General features: G+C 38.0%; 2 protein-coding genes across 4 annotated transcripts; both read left to right on the forward strand.

The window, feature by feature from the left end:
• Positions 1-2,213: 2,213 nt before the first annotated feature.
• Positions 2,214-6,557, forward strand: dusp22b (dual specificity phosphatase 22b). The gene is made up of 7 exons (XM_030752814.1): positions 2,214-2,411; positions 2,844-2,877; positions 2,984-3,066; positions 4,005-4,054; positions 4,683-4,757; positions 5,735-5,906; positions 6,066-6,557. The coding sequence occupies exons 1-7, from the start codon at positions 2,391-2,393 to the stop codon at positions 6,210-6,212; spliced, it is 582 nt and encodes a 193-aa protein (XP_030608674.1). The 5' UTR covers positions 2,214-2,390; the 3' UTR covers positions 6,213-6,557.
• Positions 6,558-7,166: 609 nt separating this feature from the next.
• On the forward strand, positions 7,167-16,909 carry irf4a (interferon regulatory factor 4a). Of its 3 annotated transcripts, none has more exons than XM_030752811.1 (9): positions 7,167-7,284; positions 7,983-8,189; positions 8,391-8,577; positions 9,363-9,448; positions 9,564-9,735; positions 10,468-10,548; positions 10,892-11,284; positions 12,687-12,799; positions 14,848-16,909. In XM_030752811.1, exons 2-9 carry the CDS (start codon positions 7,992-7,994, stop codon positions 14,998-15,000), a joined length of 1,383 nt encoding a protein of 460 aa, XP_030608671.1. In that variant the 5' UTR covers positions 7,167-7,284; positions 7,983-7,991; the 3' UTR covers positions 15,001-16,909. The 3 variants fall into 3 exon arrangements, with proteins under 3 accessions (XP_030608671.1, XP_030608673.1, XP_030608672.1); XM_030752813.1 differs by having other exon boundaries at positions 10,501-10,548; XM_030752812.1 differs by having other exon boundaries at positions 7,254-7,284; positions 7,943-8,189.
• Positions 16,910-21,930: the final 5,021 nt, after the last annotated feature.

The raw sequence follows: 21,930 nt of genomic DNA on the forward strand, positions 1-21,930 counted from the left end.
AGATACCTAAAACACATTCCTAAAACAAAACAGAAATACAGCATAAAATTATAAATCTTTGTAGGCGTCTACTTGTCTGATCTGTTGCTTTTACACTGTTTTTTTTTTTTTCGCGTAACTGTCTGAAAATGGACCGAGGTAAATCTTTCAGTGTGACGTCAATGCCACCTAGCGGTGAAATTGTTATCGCAAGCGAAATAATCGTGTGGCATCATGGGGCTGCAGTTTTTGCAAAGTCTGCCTCCACCAGTTCATATTCGATGATGGCAACAATGAAAAAAATAAAATGAAATAAAAAAATAAAAAAAATAAAAACTTCTCATAAACTTAATAATGAAGATGCAAGCGGTGTGGATTTCTTTTTTTCTTTTTTTGAAGAGCAGCAAGAAATCAAGTAATTATGATTAAAACAGAGCAGAGCAATTTAAAATGACGCACTGACCTAAAAAAAAAAAAAAGAAAAAAAAAAAAAAAAAAAAAAAGCAAGTTCATTGATAAAATGAACATTTATGCGAAACTAGAGCGGGAAACCACCTGAATTGTAGCCACTGACAATGTGGGCGATGTACTACATGTAGGCCTACATTTTGGGCAGCCTATCTGTGAACGCCCACACTATAAATTCCTCCTTTTGCACACTAAAGCCACATCAAAGCAGTATCATATTTACCTGGCTTATATTGTCTCTATTTACAGACTTGCAAGTTTTTTTTTTCTGTTATTTACAGAAATCTTCAGGTTATATTCAGGAAAGTCTCTGGCTTTCGATACCAGTTGAGGAGAAATGGCGCGCTCTTACCAACAATTACAAGAGAAAAACAAACTGGTGAGTGTAACTACCCAGTTCAAGTTTAAATTCCGCCTATTTGTGATTGCTTGAGGACTCACATAGATGATCTTAGTAAATGGTAAAGTATTTGGGCTGCATTCTTAATCAGTTTTGGCAGTTTACATATAATTATAGGTCCTTCAGTGAAATTAATTTGCTATCTCCAGAGACTCAGTTGATTTTATGACAGCTGCATTATTTCACAAACTATGAGAAGTGATAAAAACATATCCAAAGTTGTCTCTAATGTCTCGTGCCTTGTCTTTTGGGAAGCCAAGTTTGAGACTGACTGATTTAATAACTACAAAAATACTTTAACCAGTGTAACAAGATGGGTGAACCGATATCGCATCACTTAGTAAGCGCATCACATGTCTGTCACAAACACTTCCCTCCCATTCAAGCTCTAGCCCAGCGGTCACACGCTGTCCCACATAGCAACAACAACACATTACCAGGAAGTTAAGTGAACTGGTGCCTGCGGTGTGAATGCACTGTCAATGTTGGGCAGTGGGTAGCAGCACTTCCTGTTGATGTCTTTATCGCAGTAATTATCAGTACAGATCTGACATGTGCCATCATTTCTCTGTAATTGCAACACTGCAGAGTCCCACTCTTGGGTTTGGTTTCTCAGCGCCTTCTTCAACCAGCAGACTCTATTTCTGTTCTGACTAGTTGTCTGCCAGCAGTTGGTTACGCGCTGCATTATAGAGCAAAGATTATTGTTTTTTAAAAGCTGCGCAGGTGATGGGTTTAAAAGCTTGTCAGTGGGCTTTTCTGGCAAATGTGTCTTTTTGTGCTGTTTGACAAGTCATTTGGATAAGGGTGGTGTCCAAAGCTGTTATCGTAAAAGTTGAGTTGCTGGTGGAGAGGGTACCCACACTAGCTACTAGTTAGTGGGGAAACGGTGGTTTTCGCTGCGCTGTTATGATTTCAACTTGTCAGATAAAAGAAATAAAGTGAAGTGTTCTGTGAGGTTTCTGGTTGGAGGTGATAAAACACATTGCGCACTCAGCATGCAACTCTGTTTCCTGTTTGAAGACAAATACTTGAATAATTTGAAATATTAAAATAATGGCTACAGTGGCAAAATCAATATCACAGAACACAAAAGGGATAATTAATATAACGGTAAATACACATAAACACAAAATAGAAACATCAATTTATGTAAGATTTCAGAAATTTTTAATGCATGTATTTCTTTTCAATGTCGTTTTTTTTTTTTTTCTTTTAGTGCAACGTCATTTAACGTCGTTTAAATACTGAGCCATTCACTGACTTCTTTATTTATATTTGTTTTCGGGGTGGTTGTTTAAGTCCTCCACATACATCTGCTGCAGGTCTGCAGCGCGCTTTCCTTTAGAAAACTACAGTTCCCAGCATCCACCTCGCGAACCTCGGGCAGCAGAGCTCGACTCACACGGACGTAGAGCTGCTGCCTTTTCCCCTTGCATCGGGTTTGGGAAACCGGAGACGCCGGATAAGCGTTTTCCAGCAGTAAGGCTACAGCGTGCGGCGTTTCTTCCAACTCTTCTGTCCTAAGGCGGGATCTTTCAGCATGGGTAATGGCATCAACAAGGTACGATTTTCCTCCGCTCCGTGCGCCTCAGGTTGGAGTTCTTGAATGAGTGGTGCTCAGTGTTTTTATTAAGGATAGCGCTGATCTTTTTAGGATTTTTCACAAAATAAAAGTTTGGCCTCCTCATTAACTTTGCAGTGTTAATAAATATAGTACTGATGTAAGAATAATTAAATATAGCCTACTTAAGTGATCAAAGTTAAAATATCTAGCATAAATATTTTTTGCTTTTTAAAAATTTTTTTTTAGCAAAATATATTATTACTTGGTGGCTGAATATTTATCTGGTCAGATCACTGAACCAAAGGCTGCAGTCTGTTATTTCCAGGGTTTCATTTTGCTCTAACAGCTGATTGGTTTTTAATCGGTTTGCACCACCTCAGTATCAATTATTGGTTTTGACCCTACAGTCAATATTCTTGTTCCCTATAGGTCCTTCCAGATTTATACCTGGGAAACTTCAAAGGTGTGTCTATATTTTTTATTATTATTTTTTATTGTTTTGAATTACTTCCTATATGTGTGCACATACAATGATGCTGTTTGATTGTGCTGTTATGTGTTTATGTCAGATGCAAGAGACAGAGAACAGTTAGCCAGAAACAACATTACACACATCCTGTCTATTCATGACAGTGCCGCTCCTATCCTCCAGGTGAGAAGCTCTCTTTATCCTTCTTATAAAGTCTTAGTGTCCACGTGAATCATAAAGGTGCACATATTGAATTTCCAATAAATTTTTAAGCAGAGTCCACAAGCAGACAGCCTGAGCAGATTGGCTGAGAGCAGTCAGACACACTTCACAGGAGACCAGTCTGTCAGGTTGTTCAGGAAGTGCTGTTTATCAGTAGCGTTTTTTTCCTTAAGCAAACGGCTCTCATTCCCGTGCGAGTAGAAAACACACATGGGAGTTTCTTACTCATGTGAATCTTGGAGTATCATGAACAATGCCAGTCAACAGCACTTGGGTTTTCAGTGTGCGAGTGTGAGTTGTGTGTTTGCGTGGGTTTCGGAGTAGGCGGCTGTTCTTGTCTCAACCAGCTCGGACTATGCTGTCTCTTCATTATTATTTTTTTTCTAGATTATTGATTTTGACACTTTAACACAAAGAACCCACCAAAACATTGTCTAACCCCCTCACCATGGCAATAGCACCTCCCGAACAGCAGGGATACAGACCACAAACTGCTTACCAAAGCTGACACACCACAGAGAGCCCAAGGTCGGTCTTGTCCTGCCATCAAAACTTCCCAGATCCCATCGAGCATCAGCGGGATGAGTTGGAACAAACCTGATCTGCTGCGGTTGTCCTGGTGCCAGTCACCGCAGGACACCAAAGTGGTCCCCTGTCCATGGCCTGACAGCTCAGAGCTAATTTAATGGGACAACAGAGACCTATTCAATTAGGCTGGTGTTTTTAATATAGTGGCTAATTTGTTACAGTTACACAGCCTGCCTTCACCAAAAGCAACACACATTGTGAATCATTGAGTGTGTTGATGTGTGGCGACATTTATAATATTCTTTACTCTGTTAATTGATCTTAAATATTTAGAAGAACATGATATTTGACTAGTATCCTCTATCCACCAGGAGATGACCTATCTCTGCATTTCAGCAGCTGACCTGCCCACACAAAACCTGTAAGTACCAAATTGTGCAGCACAGCAGCACAACACAGAACAATGGAACGCTGAGGCAAAGTGAGAGAGTACTACATCCATTTGAGGCTGCTTTGTGTGGGCGTCTGAGGTTCATTTTCTCCAAGATAACGTGTAAATGATATGCTTTACTAAGCTCAACATTTATTTTCCTAACAAGAGCACAGTAACAGGAATGGATTGAACTCTCAGCTCTTACTGTGGCACGCATTCATGACGTACAAATACGTGCAGTTATTTTTATGTGAAACTGGAGAAGACAGACAAGGGTGGCACATGTATTGCAGTTGTCTTTAATCATATTCGCACTGCAAGCAAGGACAGATATCTCAGAGCTCAGGCCTTGAATTATAGCGTGATTGTTGGTGAGCTCTGCTGCATGAAATATAACACTGGCTACTCTAAACTTGAGATGAACACACCCTGATCCTCATCTGTCAAGGATGAGCAATAGTTTCACGAGCCAGTTACAAAAACATTACCTCTGTCATGTACGAAAAACTTGGCAAAGATAAAATAACAGCACATAGTGTCAGATTTTGTGTTATCATAGCAGTTTTATGTAGTCCAGAGTCATTATAACAAAGATTTTTCTTTTTGTGCCCTACAGATCTCAGTACTTCAAACAAAGTATCATTTTCATGCACGAGTCCCGCCTAAAAGGAGAAGGCTGCCTTGTTCACTGGTGAGACCAAGATTACTTTTATCTTTACCTGGAAGCCAGAATTTATAAATGTAGTTCATCTAAAGCTGAAAGAAAAAAAAAAAAAAACTGAGATCACCAAAAACAAGTGCACGAGGGAACTCATGTGTGACTGCTACGCAGAAGAGATTAAATGATAAAAGCCTATTCTTGAACTTCCCAAAACAGAGTACAGTAACAAGTGTGACTGCATTGTGTTTGTGTAATCGGGTAGCTGGCCAAATGTTCACAGGGTAAAGTCATATTTGGCTAGACAGAGGGTCTTCTCAGAAATATAGGTGGCTATTTTTAAGAGCTGCTTTTACACTGGCTTCTCTAATTAACAATTCTTAGCCATACATTCATCGCAAAGGCTGAGGTTTATTCATATATGTACCTATACATGCAGCCCAGGTTTATTAAATTATCCTGCATTTACATAACTGTATTCTCTGTAGTCTGGTTTGAATTGCCCAGAGTGTCACCTACCAAAGATGCTGGGAAACTTTTCACTGTGGTAAAGTGTTTTCACCTTCACGTTTACTTACAGTCTAATTGTGCATTATGTTGCCTGCACAGAATCAGGACTCATACATGTTCCTGGTAACAAATGTTTAATCTTTTCCAGTGGCCGGACATCCTGATCTTATCTTCTTTTTTTTTTTTTTTTTTTAATAAGATGAGCAGTGTTAAATAAAACCCTTTTTGTTATTACTGTCAGAATTTCACTTTTATTCCACCTTATAACCACCATTACTTCATAAGATTTTTTTTTTTGTTTGCTTGTGTTATTATTAAACTGCATACTTTGAGTCATAGGCACACTGGTGAATATGGCATCTACATTTCTCTCAATAGGGAAAAACCACTCAAAGAAAATCATTTACTTCTATCTAAATGTGTTGTGGGTGAACAGCGACAATCATGTATTCATAACTGATAGATCTTATAGTGCTTTTTCCATCTATCGCTCCTTACAGCTTGGCTGGGGTGTCCCGTAGTGTCACCCTGGTTGTAGCTTACATAATGACGGTGACAGGATTGGGTTGGCAGGAAGCCCTGGCTGCGGTGAGGGTGGCCCGGCCCTGCGCTGGCCCAAACCTGGGCTTCCAGCGGCAGCTCCAGGAATTTGAAAGAACTCAAGTCGAACAGGTCAGTCCTAATGAAGCGAGCATCTGAAAATGGAGCATGAAAGGAGAGGAAATATACCCATGCTTTAACGGCTAGACTCAAACAGCACCTCACTGGTGCTTTGTATGTGATAAAATTGTCTAAATTGCCTTTAACAGACTTAACTTTATCCCCTTGTAGTTCAGAGAGTGGCTACGGACAGAATACAAGGACAACCCCTTCAATGATGAGGCTGATATACGTGACTTGCTTGCTAGGGCAGCTAAAGCCAAGACTGAGGCAATAGAAGAACTTGCAAAAACAAACGCCCCACCTGAAGGTATTTGAAGAGCTGTTGTGATGAGATCTCTGGAGGATTATGGGAGGATATGCTGACATGCTGCAGACCTATCTGGAAGTCTGGGTTTGTATCACAGATGGAATGACTCTCTAAAGTATCATGGACATAAAATGCTGGGAGGGACTGTCATTGTTGTGCACAGTCCCTAGTCATTTTTAATGTTTATTAACTGATGTTTCTGGTACTGTTTTCCTAACTTATAAATGTTCTGAACTGTGTGCTATTATGATTTCAAATTGTCAAATAAAAGACATGAAGACAAGTGCTTTGTGAGGTTTTTGGTCAGTGGGCTGTCATGTTGAAGGTGATAAGACACACTGTGCTCAGTTTACAGCTCTGTTTCCTGGTTGTCTTCCTGTTTGTCTGATGTTCAGGGGAGGTCATGCATGGTGGCTTCAAAAACACCAAGATCTTTGTGCAATTGTCAAAGAGACTCTAAAAGCAATTAAAACTCATCACTTTTTCTTTTCTATTTTTCTTTCTTTCTTTTTTACACCATGATGAGATTTTATATGCATCACTCTCCTGCATATTGTAGATAGCTGGGATGAGAATGGGCAGCCACTAGAGGGCGGTATTACCAACAAAGCAGTCCAAGAATGAGCAGTATTTTGAATTCAAGCATGTCTTTTCTTTTGACGTTAGTGCATTAAACCCTGTCATCATCGAGACAGTCACTCTACCTCTGGTAACAAATATTACATGAAAGAATTTAAAGGCGTTTCCATCAGCAGTTTTGTCTGTGGAAAATAGGTTGGACCTGCGGACTTTTGCGAGAATAAATTAGTGGGGAAATGTTTTTGTGAGTATAGCTTACAGGTAATTGTTCCATTCGGTCCCGGTGTCTGCTCAGGGTGTCTCTAAAGGGATTCCCCACCGCAGAGCTGTGTGGGCGCTGAGTTTCACAGAAATGAACGCCCGAGCGCTCAACATCTCCTCTTGAACTTCGCAGAGCCCGAGAGGCTCCTCCCTGTAACAAATTAAGATGTGATAACGTTGAAGAATAGGAACCCGATAGCTTCAAAACAGATTTCAGCGGTGGACCTGACATACTCAAAGGTAAGCAAGAGCAGCGCCTTAAAAAAAAAAAAAAAAATCTGACCATATTTTCATTATCAAAATACATTAAAACCTTTAATACATTACGGGACCCGACTGGTTTCAGTCAGGAGAAAATACCAGCATCAAACTGGAAGGGCAAAATCTCAAGAAAACATTAATTAGTTTGGGTAATTAGATTTTGGCATTAATCTAGCAGACATAACTCGAAAACATGGCAGCATTTTTTTGTGCTTTTCAAGTATAAACTTTTATAAAATTGTGTTCAAACTTTCACAACTGATTCATAGCTGTTTTTTTTTTAATTTCTGCATGCATCTCAAATAAGTCACACTTCTGATAGAAAAAGGAAATTGTGCCAAACGTGATTGTGATATTTACTCACTTCAGCAAGTTCATGCCCTTAACTTCCTACGTGACTGTATGAGGAAATTCTATGCGAGCTTCAGCTAACTAAATGAGGCAAATCTTTTATTAATAAAATAGCTGCATTTGGAGGGTTATTTATTTATTTATTTTGGCTTTAAATTGCAATAATTGCTTTTAATCGGAATTGAAATGGCAAGTTTGTCACCTCAGGTTTATGGAAAGGACTGAAACTCAGAATCAAAATAAAATAAAATTAAAAAAATAAAATAGAACTTTACTATGTCCACAGGTGTGTTGTGTGTGTTCAGTTTTATTTCATTTTACCTTAGTTTGCACAAATGAACCTGGATGAGGACAGTGGCCTGTCAGTCAGTTGCGGCAATGGCAAACTGAGACAGTGGCTAATCGATCAGATTGACAGTGGGAGATATCCCGGCCTGGTTTGGGAGAACGATGAAAAAACCATCTTCAGGATTCCGTGGAAGCATGCAGGAAAGCAAGATTACAACAGAGAGGAGGATGCTGCACTCTTTAAGGTCAGAGCATCCCACCTTTCTCTGCACAGTGCACCTAAAACTTCTGACAAATGCAATTTGAACACTGTAAATGAATTACTGCCAAAAAAAGAGAAAAAAACTAAAGTTACTGTTTATGTATAATTAAATTCTAAAGTCCTGACTTGCTTTGCCACGATTAAAGAGGAAGTTTAAAGAAAATCTCTTCACTGATTAATGCAGGCATGGGCGTTGTTCAAGGGAAAATACAAGGAAGGTGTAGACAAACCAGATCCCCCTACATGGAAAACCAGACTACGCTGTGCCCTTAATAAAAGCAATGACTTTGATGAATTGGTAGACAGAAGCCAACTGGACATCTCTGAGCCATATAAAGTGTACAGAATCATTCCAGAGGGAGCCAAAAAAGGTAACTATTACATATTATTCATGCAAAATGCCGTAGAGCTGTGTAGGATTACATGAAGCACCACTTTTAGCTACCCATGTATGACATGACACATGTAACTAGGAGTAAAAAGGTTCACAGTTGTATCTGGATTGCAAACAGTACGGTCTAAAAGCATTTCATAGCATTGATTCACTTGCAGATACAGAATACTGCCACATTTCATACAGCAACTTACATTGTTTATAGACTATGGCAATTTTTTTTTTACATACATATGCACCACTGCAGTTATGATGAAGCAGGAAGCACAAAGGAAGCCAAAGCATGTACCAAAAAGGCCGTAGTGCTTTTTTTAGAGGGCTTCGGTTACTAAGTGCAGGGTGCACATAACACAACCAGACGACCTCCAGCCTTGCATAACTAAGTCTCAGTACAACATTGTATAATACTTTTTGTCACACTAGAGCAATTCTTACTATCTGTACGAACAGTTAATTCTCCAAATGAAGAAGATTCAGATGCACTCAATCATCTGTTGCAGGAGCTTTTAAAATAACTGTCACTCAAATTAAAATAGCACAACTTCACAAGTTTGCAAAACGTATTCACAGTTAAGGCCTGCAAAAATAAATGAGATTAGTGTGGTCTGTGACATGTTGCACCTCATATAGTTCACAGTTTATTTCAACGCTGCAGTAAAGCAAAGCTATTGTGAATCATTCCTTTTTAATGTTTTTTCCCTTTAATTTTTTTAGATTATCTGACAAATTAATTTTTTTAATTATTTTTTTTTACATTTACAGGAATGAAGATGAGCACTGTGGAGGAGGCCACACCACATGCAACTACCCTTAGCTATATTCCTCCATATACATCCCTGCACAATCAGGTCAGCAGATTTTGTGGCTGCTGCATGCCACGAGCTGAGGCTAGCACATACATAGGATAGAAATATCTCGGTTTAACGACATATTTTCTGAATGACCATTCCTTTGATCCTTCAGGTACCTGGTTTTATGGTTTCTCAGGAGAGAAGGGACTGGAGAGATTACCACACACCTCCAGAACAGCAGCCTCTTCCACATCACCATGGGCCACATCCAGAGCTGCAGTACAGTCAGTGCCACTACCCATCATCAATCAGTCGGGCCTGGCCTGGGTCACACTCAGAAAATGGTAAGATGCTCCCAAATACACTTCACACTTTATGGATATGACTTTCAGAATGGGCAAGACTCTAAAACTGCATATCTCTGTTTCAAATTTGTTGTGTTTTTCACAAATAGTGGCAGTAATTTCTGTTCAAAACTAACTGCACTTAGGAGTTGGGTTAAAGAGGTTGTTTTCTTACAGATATAAAATATAACGGAAAATTCTAGTGATAGCTTTTTTTTAATTTTGCAAAGTAATGCTGATAACCCTCATCTTAGGTGTGTCAGCAATCTTCCAGATTCTTAGGCAGTTTAAAATGGACATTTTACAAGTCAGTCAGTTGCGATCATAATCCACTTGAAGCTTATATCTCCAAATTTTAATCATTCAGATGAATTATCAATTAATTACTTGCACCCTGATCATTAAATTTAAGTGGATTTGTATAACATTAATCAAAAACAAATCTTAAGTAATGTGTAAAGCAATATTAAGCAATTGTTCCTTCCTCATAAATTTTGATACATTCATTTGGACTTACCATGTAAAAAAAAAACAACCCTGCCTTTATGGTAATTAACTGCCGTGCCACACTCACCCTATGGTGTACTGGACGAGATACAGTCTTCACACTTCCTTTTGTTTCAAAATAGAGTTAAAAATGAAGCTTTTTGCATTTTTACATTTTTTTTTCATGTTCACACTCAGTACTCTAATTATTGCATGCATTTATTTTATTTTGTTAATTTTATGCAGGTATTCAGCTCTCCTTCCACACCTACTTTTCAGAGTCTCAACCGCCCATGTATGCAGTGGACCATAACAGTGCCATAACAGGTAAAGAATTGTTTCACTTAAATGGACACTTACACTAATATTAACTCACATGCTTGTTTCTGTATATTCAGTAACATACACTGAATATATTTGTGTGCACAGGTAGGAAACTACAGATACCTTACACATTTAGTATTTCAACTTCTGAATTTCAGAACAAAAACATTAAAAAAAATAGATTAAAAAAGAAGGTTGAAAATATTTTGGGAAAGGTGAGGGAAATGGGGAATACTCTATATGGAAAGACTGCTAAAATATAAATTTTATTTAAGAGCAACTATTTTATCTTATCAAAAAGTGAGGCGCAAATTATGTTCCTGATATGTCTGTCTGTTTCCTCCAGATTTTAGCCTGCATGTGTCCCTATTCTATAGAGAGACTTTGGTAAAGGAAGTTACCACCACCAGTCAACAAGGATGTCGGATCACTTCTTCCTCCTCTCCCTCCTCTTCCTCTTCTTCTTCCCCATGCCCAGAGGACAAGTTTCACAGTGGGGCAGAAGTAATTTTTTTCCCATTCCCATACCCTGAATCTCAGAGACAGGGTGCCGAGATGCTTCCTGACATACTAGACAAAGGGGTGCTTCTGTGGATGGCAGCCGATGGGCTGTATGCTAAGCGCCTGTGCCAAGGAAGAGTATATTGGGAAGGACCTCTGGCTCCATTTATGGATAAACCCAACAAGCTGGAGAAGGAGCAGCCATGCAAGCTGTTTGACACCCATCAATTCCTTATTGGTAAGCATTGTTGCTGTACTATTCTGTTTCCATCTACAGAACACAAAAACACCCACACAAAGTGATGCAGTCCAGTGCAATATTTCTGCTTTTGTGAAACTGTAAATGTTAACTTTCTGTTCTGTTTGTGGCACACAGTGGTGAAAGTGCCATTTGGATCCCTTTAACTTAGGTCAGTTCTTATTTATAGTACATAAAAGCTTCAAAAGCTTCAAAATACATAAAAGCTTCAAAAGCTTTTATGTATTTTATGTACAGTCCGCACAGCATATGCTAACCTCAATTTTCATGATGAAAAAAATCTTCTGCACTTGTACACTGGTTGAAGGAGCTGACAAATCCATTAACAAACATATTCTTATGCTTATAAATGAAAAATAGATAGGGTTTAAGTAAAAGTGGTACAGTGTAAGGTGCTGGCTTTATGTATAAATAGGTAGTTTGACCTATAGTTCGGCATCATTATGGATTTAAAATCTGAATCTTCAAGAGCAAGTAATTAAAGCTATCTGATAAATGCAGCATTTCCCCATAAAGGTTGGCAAAGTAGACGTATAATGTATTGCACAAAATGAATGCTAAAGTATTAGTGCTGTAAATGTGTACCAAAGTATATTAGCAAATCATGCTAAGTTATTTTTGAGAACCAGTCACTTTTTTTTTCAGTTTAAAGCCCATAGTTTGAGGGGTTATCATTCCATTATACTGAATTATATTGAAATATTTCATTCAAGACACAATAATTTCACAAGTTTCCAGTCAATCTGCAATTCAGATTACACAGATAACTGACTGCACACTCATTTCATGCTGCATTTACAGTCTATTTAAATCTATATATCTCCTGATGTGTATTTTCTTTTATTTTAATGTAAGGGTACTTGTATGGGAAAACAACCAGTCATTAAATTCCTCGAGAGGTTTGAATAAGTAACATTACATTAGTAAACAGCTTCAGTTTTTTTCAAAGCATGTTGATGGTTTTTGATCATATTGATAATGGTTGTGATAATGGAGATGACAATGAAGAAGATGGAGAGGTTGCAGGTGCTGTGTCTGGGTAAGTCCCTGGGTAAGTGTTGAGGTAGCATAAAGAAGCTACTCACATTCTCAGCAGGGGTCAAAGTATGTGGAGTCCCCACCCACCTTCTGTGGTCCACCACACTGCAAGATAATGTTTGCTGTGCCATTTTACGTTAAATTTCCGTCATCCTCATCAGTAGTTTCCAGAAAAGTCATCATGATTAAGGAAAATGTCATGTGAGTAAAAAGGGGTTTTTAATGTCTTTTTGATAGCCTGTAATCTAAGCATGACATGTCTGAGCACATATTGGGTTTTGTGTTTATTATACCTCATCTTTCTTTTTTACGCTTTCTTTCCCTGTTCTTTTTTTTCTATCAGAACTTCAAGATTTTGCCCATAATGGCCGTCATGTACCAAGACACCAGGTGGTGCTATGTTTTGGAGATGAATATCCTGACCCACAGCGCCCAAGGAAGATGATCACAGCACAGGTACATAAAGCGTACTTAAAATGGCAAGACTTTACCCAATAAAACAAAAAAGCAAGCAAACAAACAAACAAACAGAAGACAAAGAGACACACAAAAAAAGATTTAAGAAAGAAACGTAACTATATGTGATGAAAAAAGATTCTAATTTTACTCTGTATTAATATTAGCAAATGCTTGCTTTGTTTTGTTTTGTTTTTTTCTTAGAAAATAAGAGACCTGAATACTGTTCTAGCAGGATCCGATATTTTCTCGACATATTTGGTCAAAACTGAGCTTACTGACATTACGTGACTGACTTCCTCAAATTAGTTTTACTCTATAGAAATATCTGACACCATCAAAATGTGTAATTTCCATGCAAACAGCTTAAAAATTAAAGCATAAAAATCACATAATGGCATAAATGCACCTAAATAAGAGTACCTACTGCGTATGCCAAGTTATGATACTGGAGCTAAAGCTAAAGCTAAATTTAACTCACTTTCCTAGCTTTTATTTTTAATTGAAAACGATTTGTTTTTAGGAACTCGCACATTAATCATACCATTATATGTATAACTAAGATCAGTAGTTTTCATCTGCGATAAAATAAGTGAAAATGGGTTTTTCTGATGGTTGATTATTATTTATTTACATGAGAGATTTACATTCATAACAGCTACTGGAGCACGGGAGTCATGGTGGCTGAAAAAGGGCCTCCTTACCCCTATGTACATATTCCATTTTAAAATCAGTAATGAAAAATAATTCATGATTTCATTCATAATCAGTTTTCCTTTATAACTTATCTGGTTAAATTTATATTATTTGTTTTTAAAAAATAAGAGCAAATGTCTCTTTCATTCAAGCTAGCTAGCTAGCTAGACAAATTTATTACAAAAAGTAGGGAAATTTGTGTTTGCCCAATTGTTTCTTTGTTATAACAGTATTTCTTGGCAATAAATCTTATATGTTTGAAAAGCCTGTTTGTTTCCCCTTAAATGGTGCCACATTTGTAAGGAAAATACCTTTGTGGGTTGGGCAGCAGAGTTGAGTATGTTTGTTACACCCATGAAAAAGTTGCCAAATCTTCTCTGCCAATGCAAAACAACTTATTCTGCTATTGACTCTTGTTTGGCGTTGTTTATTGGATTGCATGATTGGAATCTGAAAAAACGAGACATATTGGCAATTTACCAATTAATATATTTAACAAACAGGGGCCTCAGTAGCATGTGGAAGAACCATACACAGCCTGGCACCTCCTCCTCATTCTGGTCACCAGCTTGGTCACACACTGATGTGGGATGGCATCCCATTCTTCAAACAACATTTGTCACAAGTCAGTTAATCTGGTTGTGTTGGTCACTCTGATAAAAAGAACGCACCCAAGCTGATCCCATAAGTGTTCAGTGGGCTTGAGGTCAGGACTGCAGGCAGGCCATTTCTTCCTTTCGCCTCCCAAATTCTGGAGTTAGTCTCTGATAAACCCCACTCTGTGTGGGCCATTGTTGTCATCTTGGAGGATCGAGTTTGCTCCAAGACTGTGGAGATATGGGATTTCCACTGGTTGCAGAATTTCATCTTGATATCTCCATGTTGAGATTGCCTCCAATGATGACAAGCCTGATTGTCAGCACCTGGGGTACACAAAACAAGAACAAGAGTCAATAGCCGAATAAGCGGTTTGGCATTGGCAGAGAAGATTTGGCAACTTTTTAATGGGTGCTCCTCAACCCACAAATGCATTTTCTTTACAAATGTAGCACCATTTAAAAGGAAATAAACAGGCTTTACAACGGTATAAGATTTATTGCCAAGAAGCTTTGATATAACAAAGAAATAACCAATCAAACGCAAGTTTCCTTAGTTTTTGTGCTAAGCTTAGATGCATTATTTGGATGTCTTTCATATTAATTAGGTTTTATAGTAATGATTTTTAGGAGGGAATCATTTGACAGAAAGCCATGAAATGATAACATTTTCTACTGTTTGTTTAGGTAATGCTCTTTGCTTGTTTAGGTATTGTTAACATGAATGTTTCATACATGGTTACAATCTCATTTTAGGTGGAGCCTGTGTTTGCCAGGAAACTCGTGTACTATTACCAGCAGAGCAATGGCCACTACCTACGGAGCTATGAACACATCCAGGAGCAGAGCACCTCTCCAACAATTGACTATCACTCTTCCCAGAGACCTCTGCAGCATATTCAGGAGTGACATTCAAATACAAGCACACACACAGATGTGCACACACATATACATGAATGTGAATGTAATGCTTCAACTTTTTAATCATGATTTGTGACTGCAGTCCTGTGTACAGTAAGCAGTAGTAACTGTCATGTTAGCGAGGGGTAGAGTGGGGGAAGACCCTGTCGTTTTCACTTGCACACCTATGCATCGTAGTCTTTGTGTCTGTGACTGTGGAGTAAGGTTTTTTTTTTTTCTTCAACAAATATTATTGTGACAGTGTGAAGGATGCGGTTTGTGGGTGGGGGGATGAGGAGAGCGGAGGGCAACTGAGACAGGAAGTACTAGCACAGGTGCACAGGAAGAATGGCCCCTAAGACAAACACTGATATGTTAAAATGATAAAACAGCATGAATGAATAGTTATTATTCACAGGTAACAGCTTAAAATGGGATTCTTGCTCTTGTGTGGTTAAGTGGCACTGAAGACCATAAACAATTCTGACTTTTTGGCACAATTTGTTTTCTTTCTTCTTATTTTCCTATAATACTTGAGATGATAAATAGCAACATTTGTTAGATAGGGAAATGAAATGTGAATAATTTAGTCCAATATATACCTAAATTCTTGGTTTGATTTAAGAAACTGAGAGAAATAAATGATACAGAAGCACAAAAAAACCTAGAACACTGGTTCTCAATCTGAGACATGGGATCCCTTTAATATGTTGCAAGATAATCCAAAGGTTCAAAAGCTGATAACAGACATACTGTATAGTTTTCATAGAATTAAAAAAAAAAGGTTTAAAAGATACAGCTTTTTTTGTAACCATGGACCATGGACCATGAACTTTCTTGTATAATTTCATTCCTCTGGTGCTATAGTAAGTTATTATTTGAACCTTTTCTTTTGATTGAAACATACAGGCATTAAAGTTTAGGTTTTGCAAGCAGACAGTATTTTGTTTTATGGGCTTACAACACACAACACATTTTTTGTAGTTCAAGGCCTTTGTTTCTGGCTGTGATGATCAGCATTGGAGTAACTGAACTGAAGGAAGCTGACTGGAAAATCACACTCATCCCGTAAGTTGCAGGGAAACTATACCTGTTCCTCTTGACCTGAAACTAGTGGCCTTATAAGTAGGAAGGAAAACTACCTTTGTGGTCCGAATGCTGGTTTAGACAGGGAGGAGTTCTCTGGTTCCCATGCCCGAGTTAGATGCTGACACACAGGGTGGCCAACAAAAGCAAAAGCACAAGATGCCACTTTATAAATTGATGAACAGTATAAAGCAAATAATGCCAAAATGAGTATAGTAGAATTCCTTGTTACTGAAGGCCTAAAGGTTAATGCTGAAGTAGAAGGGATGAAGGTTTTGTTATGTTTTTCTTCTGTGATCCAGAGTTTCAATCTCTGCACTTACTTCCTTCACACTTAAACCACATCACTTTCACAATGGCTTCAAACGTCTGACCAAAATGTCTTTTTTTTCAAGAACCATAGATGATTTTCCCCCCTTCAACATCTATCTCCCAAAATCTCCCAATTGTCTGCTGAGTGAAATTTTGTTTCACATTACTTCACAGTCAGAAATTTGACATGCTCAGAATCAGTCAGCTTAATGTACAGCATGCTTTTGTGTAGTGTGTGTAAAGAAGTACATGTGTCCATGTGTGTAGGTTCGTACCTGTTGCAGTATTACTGTTAACTGGATCTGACATTTATCACACTCAGGACAAAACATGTGACTCCCCCACCTACAACATTAGTGACTCAATCGCAGATACACACCCTTTTCACGTCACAGGTTACAGTTACAGTAAAACAGTCAGAGCAAACTACAGATGTTACCACACCATTTTTTAATATTGTACGCATTTAAAAAAAAAGAAGATGCAAATCAGATATTACTATGGAGATTGTTTTAATATAAAACCGCCATTAGAACAAATTTATTTTGAAATAAACAAATATTAACTACTTGTGTGTACTGTGCTTGTTTCTACTTTGAGCTCACCACATTTGCAAACAAAGGGAGGATGAATAAAAGTCATATTTGGTTAGAAAACAGAAAAAAAAAACACATTCACACATTTGCCATGGTGTTTCCCCCTTTGCAGGAAGCCACATAATTTGTAGTCAGGCCTCGTTTTTTTCCGCCTTTAAGAGCCGTTGCTCCAAGTGACATTGTCTGAACTCTCAGCTTAAAGCTTTGGAGCTAACAGTTTAGTCAACTAATGCCCTGTAATTCTTAAAAAGGCTTTACAGAGAAAAGGAAACCACCAGCAGCATGTCAGCTGCAACACTTTCTCCAAAAGAAAGTGTTTCTGTTTGTTCTGTCTTGACTCACTGACTTAATGAATCTGACTGCGCTAATAATACAATACAAACACAGTATACACAAACTAATACTTGATGTGTTTGACTTCAAAAATAACATTATAGAATATATCACAGCAACCACTGAAACACTGTTATGAAATTATCTGCGATACGTGTGTACAATTAAAATCCTTTGATTCTGTTACTCAGATTCAGAGTGACAGAATTCAGGCTGTTTGTCAACAGTTGGGATTTATTTACCCATTTATACGTCAAAATATATTAAGAATTTAAGGCGAGAAAAATAAGTAGGTCCTCGCCCATTAAAGTTAATGATGTTTTGCTGACATCTGCTGGTTGGTGTAGGTTCAGTTTAACAAAAAGCTCTTGGTTTGTTTTGAAGAACTACCATCAGAGAGAACCAAAAGATAAAATCAGCAAGTAAGGTATAAAAAAAAAATTGTGTCTCATTTTAAGGGCATTATAATGTAACTATTAAACACATGTCAAACTGCAGGTGTGATGCTACTCAGGCAAAGTCACTGACCCCACTATTTTTAAAGCTAGACTTGCCTGGTAGTTAATGACAGTCCTATTTAACCCCAGTTAGCTCTGGTTGACCCTGCTTGCTGCTGTGATCAGTAAAGTATATACATGTACATGTCTGGGTCAAATTTAACCTGTTTTGACATTTCAATTTAATTCAGTTCAATTTTATTTATATAGCGCCAAATCACAACAAACAGTTGCCTCAAACCTTTTTATATTTTAAGGTAAAGACCCTACAATATTTACAGAAAAAAAAACAACAATCAAAAGAACTTGGCAGTGGTGGGAAGGAAAAATTCCCTTTTAACAGGAAGAAACCTCCAGCAGAACCAGGCTCAGGAAGAGGCAGTCATCTGCCGCGACTGGTTAAGCCTGAGGGAAGAGAGCCAGTGATTAATAATAACTAATGATTAAATGCAGAGTGGTGTACAAACAGAGTAAAAAGAAATACTCAGTGCATCATGGGAACCCCCAGCAGCCTAGGTCTATAGCAGCATAACTAAGGGATGGTTCAGGGTCACTTACTATAAACTTGATCAAAAAGATAAGTTTTAAGGTTAATCTTAAAAATAGAGAGGGTGTCTGTCTCTCGAATCCAAACTGGGAGCTGGTTCTACACACCCATTCTACTCTTAAGTATCCTAGGAACCCCACGTAAGCCAGCAGTCTGAGAGCGAAGTGCTCTTTTGGGGTGATACGGTACTATGAGGTCTTTAAGATAAGATGGGGCCTGATTATTCAAGACCATATATGTAAAAAGAAGGATTTTAAATTCAGTTCTGGATTTAACAGGGAGTCAATGAAGAGAAGCAAATATGGGAGAAATATGCTCTCTCTTTCTAGTCCCTGTCAGTACTCTCACTGCAGCATTTTAGATCAGCTGAAGGCTTTTCAGGGAGCTTTTAGGACAGCCTGATAGTAAGGAATTACAGTAGTCCAGCCTAGAAGTAATAAATGCATGAATTATGTGATGGATTCTGAAACCTGAGTAAAACTCTTCAAATAAACCGTTCCTCTGCAGATGATCAGTTAGCTGTTTTACAACTACTCTTTCAAGATTTTATGAGAGAAAAGGACGGTTGGAGATTGGCCTATAATTCACTAAGACAGCTGGGTCAAGTGGTTTCATTTTAAGTAATGGTTTAATTACTGCCAGCTTAAAAGCCTCTGGTACATAGCCAACTAATAAAGATAGATTGATCATATTTAAGATTGAAGCATTAATTAATTTGAAGGATTAATTTGACTGCAGTAAAAATACCCTAAATGTATTTGGCGGTGTTTATACATTGTTATATATAATAAATCCCAATAGTTTAAGAAAGTTCTTGCCATTTTCACTTTCAGTAAAATACACTATATTTAAATAATTAAGGCTGTTATGTTTTCATGTCAGATGAAACAAGGCATGATGCTCAATAGATTTTTTTTTCAAAAATGAGTGCTATAAACCCTAAACCCTATATGCTATAAAAATTAAAAAATGAGCTATAAACTCTAAAAAACAAACAAACAAAAAAAACAAACAAACAAGCAAACACTCTCCCTGCTCTCTGAGACATTAATTAAAGATTAACAATCTATTAATGATAGATAGGCTGGTCATACATTTTAAAGAGCTCTGTAATCCAAAATTTAGTAGAGACACTTATTATAAGGGAATTATTGGGGCCATACTGTAAAGGCATAACGTGTGAACAGTATGTAAGAGTTAAACAATGCTTGCAAGCCAAGAAGCAGTTGCTATTGAAAGCAAATACTTTGATAAACTGTTCACAGATGATTATTTTCACACTTTTGTAATGGAACAGAAAAACCTGACCTGTGTTAGGTGTCTATGCCTATTAGTTACTATTACCCATGCCATTTATTTATCTTTGTATTATAATTATTATAAAATATTACAGTTAAAATGCAGGGGGCATGGGAATTGACATCCAACAAAATCTATATCAGCACAATTAATCAATTTGAATTGTTTTCAGATGCCTGTGTTTATCTGAGTCTCTTCAGCCAACAATGCACTTGACTCAATACATTATGATGGCAGGAAAGCAATAGCAGTTGTCGGATAAGGAGCAGCAAAGTAATGGAAAATAATCATCTGATGGCTTCAGACAGATAAAGTTGGATAAGCAGAACAATGTGGTGCATCTGGCAGTGAGGCTGTCTATTTAGTTTGGCTGGCAACTTATAAGGGCTTTGGAGATAAAGGATGTCATACTAAAATGTCATTAGACAAAGTAGGAAATGCTGCAGTTTTGCCATAATATAAATTTTCTCCAGAGACACAGAATAAACAGAAATGATGAAGGTTTTCAAGCTTAAACAAAGCAGGGACTTCCAAAATTATTGTACATTAATGAGGTGTAGTAAAATATATGACCAGCAGGGAGTGATATATCATTGGTTGTCTAATTACTGTCTGTATAGAGCTGTATAACTTGGGATTCTGATATGCCTGTACATTTTTATGAGGAGTTTATTAATTTTCTGTACACATTTTTAAAAGTGTGTATTACCTTAATACATTTAGATTAATTATCAAATCATGATTACTGGAATTCATGAACCCTTAAAGTAAAACCTTGATGTTCAGGTGCTTTTATTTTCTTGTTTTCTGGGCAGAGACTCTTTTTTTTATGTGTCAAGTCACAAAGAGATCCACCACTAACAAAGAGACAGAGGTGGTCAGAGTGACAACTCCTGTAGGCCTTATTGCGTGAGAGTGAGCCAGGCTGTTCTCAGACTCTGTGTGGTCTGGGTGTGTGGTCTCCAGCTGACAGGCAGGGAGGAGGACAGGAGAGCCCTGTGAGTTTCTATCTGTGTGCGTTTGTGTGTGCTCATATGTTTACTCTATTCAGAGTCAGGACCAAGCCATGGCTTGACTAGAAAGCTGGGCCTTCCACCATTTTGCAGACCTGGTCTTAAGATAAACACACACTGCCACCACTTTGAGTGTCTCGTCTTAGGATTTTTTTTTTTTTTTTTTTTTGTCCATGTATACTTACGTTAGCAGGTCTTAGGCTAGTTCTTTAATTGCAATCTGTAGTCTAGCTATATGCAGCGCTAGAAAAACCAATAGTAATGGGTTAGAGCTTGATATCTGTTCTTAATCTTAATCCATAGAAGTTTTCTCTGAACAATGCACACACTCATAGTTGATGCCCAAAAGCTTTCTTTGATTTATTCTCAGGCTGTAGTAGTAAGAACTTAGTTTACTGACTTGGGACTTGATTTTGCATGGGGTATTTGCAAGACAAGCTACTGAAACTGGCTTTTTAAAAATGTATTTGTTCCCTGTGTTATAATCTTCAGACAAGTATAGGATGCCTCTTTATTTTTAATAACAAATCAATGGTGTCATTCTCTTTTTCTCATGCTAGAGTGTTATTTATAAATTTAGAGGACTCTTTTGAACTGATAAAGGCAACACAAATAATTCAGATTTTACTCGTCATAAGGTGCAGTTTCATAGACCTCAAGCAACCTCTTTCTTTGCCTCTACACACACACACACACACACACACACACACACACACACACACACACACACACACACACACACACACACACACACACACACACGCACATAGCATAGTCAACCACTGGGCTACTCTACAACTCTATCTGCCTCTCCCACAGTGATCTCAGGGGAAAGCTTTGTAATGCAGCACCACTGAGAACGCGCCATGAAAATATAAATACAACCTCGCCGCATTTCACCCATGTAAATAAACAAGGCCACCCAAATTTCCAATTAGTGCTTGTGTTGAAGGCAGGAAATGGGGTAGACAAGAAGAGACCACACCTCCTTTTCTATCCTCCATGCTTGAGAGGAATCCAGATCCAGGTCCAGGTCCAGGTCCAGGTCCAGGTCAGAGACATGGGGCAGTGGCAGAAAAGACGCATTGGGAAACACAAAATTCACCCCTCCACTTAAGCCTGTTTTTGCACATCCACCTCACACTCTATTGTACTCCTTTTCCTGTTATTGCTTAAGGATGGGACTCACACAGTCTTCTACAAAATTCAGATATGGGCACAGGGATTTGACACTTATACCTGTAAAATCACCTTTT

The sequence above is a fragment of the Archocentrus centrarchus genome, chromosome 17 (genome assembly GCF_007364275.1).
Source record: "Archocentrus centrarchus isolate MPI-CPG fArcCen1 chromosome 17, fArcCen1, whole genome shotgun sequence".
NCBI lineage: Eukaryota > Metazoa > Chordata > Actinopteri > Cichliformes > Cichlidae > Archocentrus > Archocentrus centrarchus.

What these genes read in the sequence shown, in the direction of transcription:
- irf4a (XM_030752811.1), top strand. Translation starts at nt 7,992, where the DNA reads ATGAACCTGGATGAGGACAGTGGCCTGTCAGTCAGTTGCGGCAATGGC. An exon ending in AGGATGCTGCACTCTTTAAG is followed by an intron (nt 8,190 to 8,390) that starts GTCAGAGCATCC and finishes TGATTAATGCAG; the next exon opens with GCATGGGCGTTGTTCAAGGG. An exon ending in TCCAGAGGGAGCCAAAAAAG is followed by an intron (nt 8,578 to 9,362) that starts GTAACTATTACA and finishes TTACATTTACAG; the next exon opens with GAATGAAGATGAGCACTGTG.
- dusp22b (XM_030752814.1), top strand. Translation starts at nt 2,391, where the DNA reads ATGGGTAATGGCATCAACAAG. An exon ending in GAAGGCTGCCTTGTTCACTG is followed by an intron (nt 4,758 to 5,734) that starts GTGAGACCAAGA and finishes CGCTCCTTACAG; the next exon opens with CTTGGCTGGGGTGTCCCGTA. An exon ending in AAAGAACTCAAGTCGAACAG is followed by an intron (nt 5,907 to 6,065) that starts GTCAGTCCTAAT and finishes ATCCCCTTGTAG; the next exon opens with TTCAGAGAGTGGCTACGGAC.